Genomic DNA, 7,204 nt, shown 5'->3' with positions numbered 1-7,204 from the left:
ATTTGGACATGATGTTTATTTTAATAGAATGTTTCAATAAAAAGTATTCAAGTTAGTATTTTACTTTAATTAAAATCATTGTTATAAAAAAAATTTGTCTACCTTTATTAACCAGCACCAGGGTTACATTTTACAAAACTTAACTCCATTTTGTTAAGGATTTTTGTTAGAGAATTTGTTAACTAAGTGTAAAGATTCTCAATTATACTGTTTAATTTTTAAGAGATGAAAGAATAGAAGAGGGTAGAATATCATGAACTATGATTCAGAAGGAATAGTAACTATTAAAAGGGTTGAAAAGGAAGTGAAAGAGGCTTAAAAATAAGACAAAACCATTTAATGCATTTATGGGAAATTTTATAGTTTGCATAAATAAAAAGTATAAAAATTTAAGGCACAGTGAATAACTATATAAACATTACAAACTGGCCACTGTTGGACAAGTAGAAAAAGTAAAATTCAAGAAATGTAAAACCTTCATTAATCATTATCTTCCTCCTACTACAATTAGAAAAGTTTCTGAGTCAACTCTTTTAGATCTAGTGCCTCTAGGGAGAGAAGACTCAGATCGCCTTTAGATATGCTTGCCTTTACAGGATAACCAAATAAATATTTGAGCTTGAATATCTTCTCAAATGAAGATAAAAAATTATAGGGAACACATCAGATTAGCATTCTTTAAAGCTACTGGTAAACTATAATTTATGACATTACATAATCTGACAATCCTTTAAGCACTAAATTATATAGTTTATACCCATGACCAAAAAGACCCCCGTCTCATGTCATGAACCACCATACCATGAATCCATGTAACTGAGGATTCCTAATGAAGAATTATCTTTCCTAAATCCTTCAAATTTCAGTTGAAGAACTTAGTGGGCAGATGTTCATGTTCATTGCTAACAGACTTCCATAATAAGCCCACTGCAGCTATGTTGTTTCTTTGAAGCTATACAGATATAGTTAAGATTGAAAGCTTAAAGCTATTTAGAAGGCTATTAACAACCATTAATCCTAAAAACTCTTTAAGTTTGTGAATAGGTTTTTAAGAGCAGCATATCTGAAATACTCTACATATTTCTCCTTACCCATATTTAGTTATAAATCTAAGTCATACAGATACAAGATTCTGAACACATAGGAGTATTTTCAAAATTAGTTTCATATTATACTTTTGTAAGGTCTGCTAATGGCACAGTGGGTACAGAGATGGCCAACTGGGTCAAGCAAACCATCCACTGTTGTTGCTTCGAAGTGGTGAATGACAGGTAACTTCATTATGCTACCATTGCCCATTGTACAATATTTAACAGTGAGCCCTGGAGGGTTAAGTCTTCATCTGTCTCCCAATCTTGACCCATAGGAGGCATTCAGGGCTGAAAGAGTGACATAAACAGGATGCCATATGGGTAATCACTAGGTATTACCATTTGAATACAAATACATTAATAAATTCATCCCATAACTAGTGTTTTTAACATTATGTCCAAAGTTATTTAAGTTTGAATAACTACTGAAAGAGAAAGTAAGATTAACCTTCATTAAAAAATGGAAACCCATCTTAATATTTGGTGGTGTTATAAACTCAATCACCTTCCCATGAAATAAAGTTAATTCTCAAGGAAAGAAAATTCAAAATGCTTTCATCTTGCTCCTTTTATTACACATTCAGTGAACCATCCTTAGTATGAAATGAATGGTTAGATATATAAATGTAAGACATTTATATGTTAAATGTCTTTAAATGTAAGACACACAAATGTAATAACATGAGAAGATCTAGGGAAAAATCCTCATTTTAATATGAGACTACGAATATCAGCTCCAGTTAGCCTTATTCAGCAACTTACCTATTTTTTTTTTCTTACACAAATAACAGACAAGCTTGATAATTTAACTCGTCTTAATTGGTGGTTAGGGTTCTAGAATGTCCTTAACTTTTTTTAAAAGATGATTTTAAAACCAAAGCACTAATTTGACATAGTAAAAGCATAGTACAAATATCCAAATTTCAGATCTGGCTTTTGCTAGATAGAGCCTAAGAATAAAGAAACATTCTTCCCTTTCCAGATAACTTAATAATTTAAAATATAAATAACTATTAAGTCCCATTGAATAGAGAGTGTGAAAGTTCCTGGTATAAAAACTACCTTAGAAGTTTGATAGTCATTTCATTCTACGGAGGGACAGTGACTGGATTTTGTTTGCTCTCCATAATTACTTCACAATCTCCTTCCATTTCAAAATTGAGATTCACAAATGAACTGGATACAAGTGCTTCTGGTTGATCTGACTGAACAATGGAATCAGCCTGCAGCTTATTTTGCTGGTATTGTCTTTCTGCTTCTTCAGACATCCTGTTTTCTTCTTCTTCTTCTTCTTCCTAAAAGGAGGAAATAGGAAGAACAGTTGAGGGCTTCCGTGGTGGCGCAGTGGTTGAGAGTCTGCCTGCCGATGCAGGGGACACGGGTTCGTGCCCTGGTCCGGGAAGATCCCACAAGCCGCACAGCAGCTAAGCCCGTGAGCCATGGCCGCTGAGCCTGTGCTCCGCAACGGAAGAGGCCCCAAGAGTGAAAGGCCCGCGTACCGCAAAAAAAAAAAAAAGAATAGTTGAAATATAAATGTCCAAAAGGAATAGTATTTTTCTCCCACTTTCAGCTGCTTATGCCTTTTTTTAAACCAAAACATTAGTGTCATGTCCAATTCAGTTTCATCCAATTAAGACAAGACATACTTCCCCTTACCCTGTTTCGAAATTGAAATGAAAACTACTGTATGAGGTATATGTAGTGAAGCTATTTTTAAAACACAGTATAGCACTGCTTAGTTTAGATGAGACCTGAATTAACTTTGACATGGGCTGGATCTCTTCAGGTTAATTCTAATCTAAATAAAAAATTAGCTAATACTGTATCACTACAGTTACAGGGTGTCAGCCTATTCAGTGGAATAGGGTGGTCTATTCACTTAAGTGGTATAGCATGGTTAGTGTTCCCATAAGCACCTAGTAGACAGATAAGGCAGTCCCTGCCCTCAAGAAGTTTACAATCTAGGAAGGAAGTTAAGACATTTAAGAAGAGTATTAAAACAGAAAGGAATAACCACTACAGAGATTTAGAGAGTAAATAACTTCTAGTTCCAGAACTACTAAATTGATGGAGGAAAAGGTGGTATTTGCATTGGTCCCTGTAGTATGGTGAGTCAGTACAGGGTGAGTAACTTGTTAGGATGATTAATCTAGAGGTTGACTGAGAGTGAAGGAGAAAGACCATTTAGGAGACTATCACAATAGTCCAGATGAGATAATGAGGCTCTAAACAAGGCTAGTAGAGTTAAAAACACTCATTTGTTCATAAAACATTTTTGAAACCACATAACAAATACAGTCAGCTGAGCTGAGCTTTCTAGATTCATGCCTCTACATTGTAGCTTTACCTGAATTGCCTTCCTTGTTTGCTTGAAAGAGTAATGAAAGATTCTAATATTTATTTCAAGCTCACCAACATACACTCCGTGCTGCCCTAAGCATTTTACATATTAACTCATTTAACCCTTAGAGCAGGCCTGAGCATAGATGCTGCAATTTTCCTCATTACAAAGATGAGGAAACTGCAGCTTATATAGGTTAAGTATCTTGCCCAAGGTTACAAAGTTAGGAGTGGCAGAGCACTTGGTTCTCGAGCCCACACTCTTAAATGCTAAAGCTTTCTCACTCTTTAAAGCTAAACTCATTTCACCCTCACCCTAAGACCTCACGACATCTGCACACAAAATTGCCTCATATCTTTGTGCCTTAACAGCTGGCACTTACACATTTCTAGCATTGGTCATTTCCTGTGCATCAAACCCATTCCACTTCTCCCACATCCAGTCTATGTGTCCTAAGTACAGAGACCACGTCTTGTTTCCTCATCTTAAATTTGGAATCATAATTCAAAGAGAGGTGTGTGAAGATTATTAAATTAAATAACATATCTAAGGCACCTCTCACAGCAACTAGCACATGAAATCTAGCTTAATTGTGCACATAGATTGTAGGGGTATTTCAGTATTAAAAAATTCTAAAATGTATGCTAATTTGATAAAGAAATTAACGACTCGAGAATGAAATGCCTAGTATAAGGGAGCTATCTTTGGGGCAGCTAGAGGATACATGTCTTCATTACGCAACCCATGAAGTCCACAGCAAACCAAACTGAATCAAGAAAATGTAAAAAGGAGACACACCTCCTTCTTCATCCGGTAATACTCATCAATGGCATACTGGTATTTTGGGGTGCTGATGCCCAAAACAGATGCAATCTTCTCGCCGAGAAAGTCACACACTAAAAATACAAGAGTTAAATGGCTTACATAATTCCATAAACATTTCTTGAGCCCTTTCTATGTGCAAAGCACTGTACGAATACAAAAGTTACAGTCCCTGCCCTCGGGGAGATAATGAACATTCAGTACATCTCCTTTGTGTATCTTCCTTGATTTCCCCAAGAAGCACTAGTGGCTCCTTCTGGGCTCCCAATAACACTGCTCATACCTCTTACTGTAACACTTATCACCAGGTGTTATAATTATCTGTTAGATGTCTATTTCTTCAAGAAAAATGTACACTCTCAGAGGGCTGGGATATCACTGGGCTGGGAGAAAGGAATGGATTATACTATAGCACTCACTGAGTGCCTGCCACATGCCAGGCACTATGAAAGGTTAGACTCAAAAAAGTTGAAGAACTGGCCCAAGCGGACAAAGCAGATCCAAAATTCAATCCAGGTCTGAATGTAAAGCTCATGTTCTTTTCACTATACTAGACTGTCTAGCATATATTGAGTGCTCAGTAAATGTTTGTTGAATGAATTACTATTCACATTTAGATCTAATGAAAGGCATAAAGTGATAGAAGCTATGGGGGAGTTAAAATGGGAAGCAGAGGAAAGCTTTATGATTTAAAACGCATATTTAAAGTTAGCATGATTAAGTCATAAGTTGATAATTCATTTCCTTCAAATAGGACTTAGTTATATCTCAACTTAAATGAAATATTAATCAAATAAAACATAAATGAATTATAACTACAGGCTTTAGAATAAGCAGTTAGAATGAGAACAATATCAGGGAATCAAATGGCAAAATAGCAAAATAACTGCTAACAGGAAAGTTTCAAGAACATGAAAATTGTATCTAAATTAATATAGCTATTTTTTAGTCCTTTTTTTAAAAGCATATACAGAAGCTAAAAAACGTTTTAAGATGAAGTACAAGTTAGATTAATATCTTCCAATGTGAGCTAGCTAGCTAGCTAGCTAGCTGCTGAGAAGGGAGTGACTAACTCCCAATTGTTTCTCCTTCAATTTTGAAACACCCTATTTAGCAAAGCTCCTGTTCTGGGAGCATATTATAGTGGTTATACAATATTCAAAGAAAAAAGTAATACCTGAGAGGGTTGATGTGGCAGCACGAAGCATGTAAAACCATAAGTAGGGGCCCCAGGTAAGTTTTGTCTGCAACAAGAGGTTAGGTTAGCGACATTCATACCTAAATTCATTCTATACATTTAGGCCAGAAAGAAGTAGTCAAATACTTGGTGGGCACTTAGAATATTCTATAGATGATACTATAAACAGAGTACACTCCAATAAAAAAATTAAAAGCTTTGTAGAGAGAATGTCACAAAGACATTTTACATTCACCCATACAACTCTCACCACCTTAAGTCCACAGAATAACCAAAAAAAGCAGCAGCCACTGAAATGGAGTTGGTTAAGTCATAACCTTAATTATTTATGAGTTATCCAGAGCCTTCCTTTCTCCTGTCTTGTTGCTTTTTTGTCTTCATTGTTCAGAAGCACATCAGAGAGTGTGTACAGTCAATGGAAAGGGATATAAGAAACCATACAGTACAACATACGTATGATTTAGTGGGGAAATTAAGGTTCAGAGAAATTAAACAGATTAAGGGCATATTAAATGAACTGTTAATGGTGGGAAAATAAGTAACCAGTAAGTGGCAAGATGAGGTTTTGTGTTGCTGTTCCTTCAAGGAATAAAAAGGGACTAGAGCATATAACCCAAGAAAAGTTTAGTATCTATTTGGTAGGCTAGGACCACTGGCAGAATGCAATCTACACTACACACCTGCATAGTTAACCTTGGTAATTCCATAGAATACTTTTGTGAAGTTTGCCACATGGATGACAGTTTGCCTCTGTGGATGAAATCAGTAATAGGAGCATGATTCATCATACCAATATTTTTGTTTATGAAAAGAAAACATAGTATAGAGCCTACAATCAATCAAACACATTAGTAATTATTTGAATATTGGTTCCAGGGAGAAAAGGAAAAGATAAACCTGTCCATAATCTTCTTAGATAAGATATGCTGATGATTACAAGGGCGTTAAAAAAGTATATACAAGAATATCTGTAAGACTGAAAACTGTAGACACTGGAAATGACCCTTTTTTCTCTATTGGTGAAATGGAAATATCTTCCTTTTCCACTGTCTAAAGCTAACGAAGTTGCCAATTTCGGTGTTATTTCCTTTCTTGCTGGTTAAGGAAAATTTTTCACCTCAGGGTTTTCAAAGTCATTTTGAGTGGTCACTGTCTGTCTTATCAACTTCTTATGCAAATTAATTTAAAAATAAAGTTCTATATTTTAAATATTTTTTAAAAAAGGAATATATGTAAGACTGGGCAGATGGGCTAAAGCAGAGAGGAGTAAACATGTAACATAGTCTTTCAATGAAAAGTAGGTATATCAGTTCCTGTGATAACATTTCTGAAAAGACACACAAGTAAGGTATCTCCTTAGTCTCTCTTTACACAAGAATGGATGTCCAAGCAAACAAATACAGTCAAGAAAACACTGTATATTTCTGACTCCCTGATAAAAATCTGCTATATCTTCTACATTCAGTGCAGGAGGCATCTCTTAGGTGGGGATAAGGGTTAGTTTAGGGGCTCTGTTTAAGATTCTCTTCCTTTAGGGTTTACTTTTTTTTTTTTTTTTAACAGCAAATGGGACAGTATAGAAACATAGGGAATCGAAGCAATTTCTATAACACATAATAAGTGATAAGGCCAAGAAACTACTTAGAAAAGGACTCAGCATGCTTTTGGAGAAAAGCATGCAATTCTCAGTGGACCAATTCTCCTGGGGTTGTTTCTAAAGAGAACAATTGCTAATATCCAGGCTGTGACTAC

General features: G+C 35.4%; 1 protein-coding gene across 4 annotated transcripts in view; it reads right to left on the bottom strand.

Moving 5' to 3' along the window:
• Positions 1–7,204, bottom strand: part of LOC102975070 (signal recognition particle subunit SRP54) — an 81,264-nt gene that overhangs the window by 998 nt on the left and 73,062 nt on the right. For 2 of the 4 annotated variants that reach the window (XM_007112314.4, XM_028495717.2), the window contains 3 exons: positions 5,432–5,498; positions 4,231–4,328; positions 2,154–2,386 (listed from right to left, as the gene is read on the bottom strand). In XM_007112314.4, the coding sequence (XP_007112376.2) occupies positions 2,180–2,386; positions 4,231–4,328; positions 5,432–5,498 (372 nt within the window). In that variant the 3' untranslated portion in view covers positions 2,154–2,179. Of the gene's footprint in view, positions 1–319; positions 2,387–4,230; positions 4,329–5,431; positions 5,499–7,204 lie in introns of those variants that run through there. The other 2 variants (XM_007112313.4, XM_055088384.1) reach the window with 2 other exon arrangements.

Source organism: Physeter macrocephalus, chromosome 11, assembly GCF_002837175.3.
Source record: "Physeter macrocephalus isolate SW-GA chromosome 11, ASM283717v5, whole genome shotgun sequence".
Lineage (NCBI taxonomy): Eukaryota > Metazoa > Chordata > Mammalia > Artiodactyla > Physeteridae > Physeter > Physeter macrocephalus.
The sequence above is the reverse complement of the archived record's forward strand: the minus strand, read 5'-3'. Positions and strand labels throughout refer to the sequence as shown.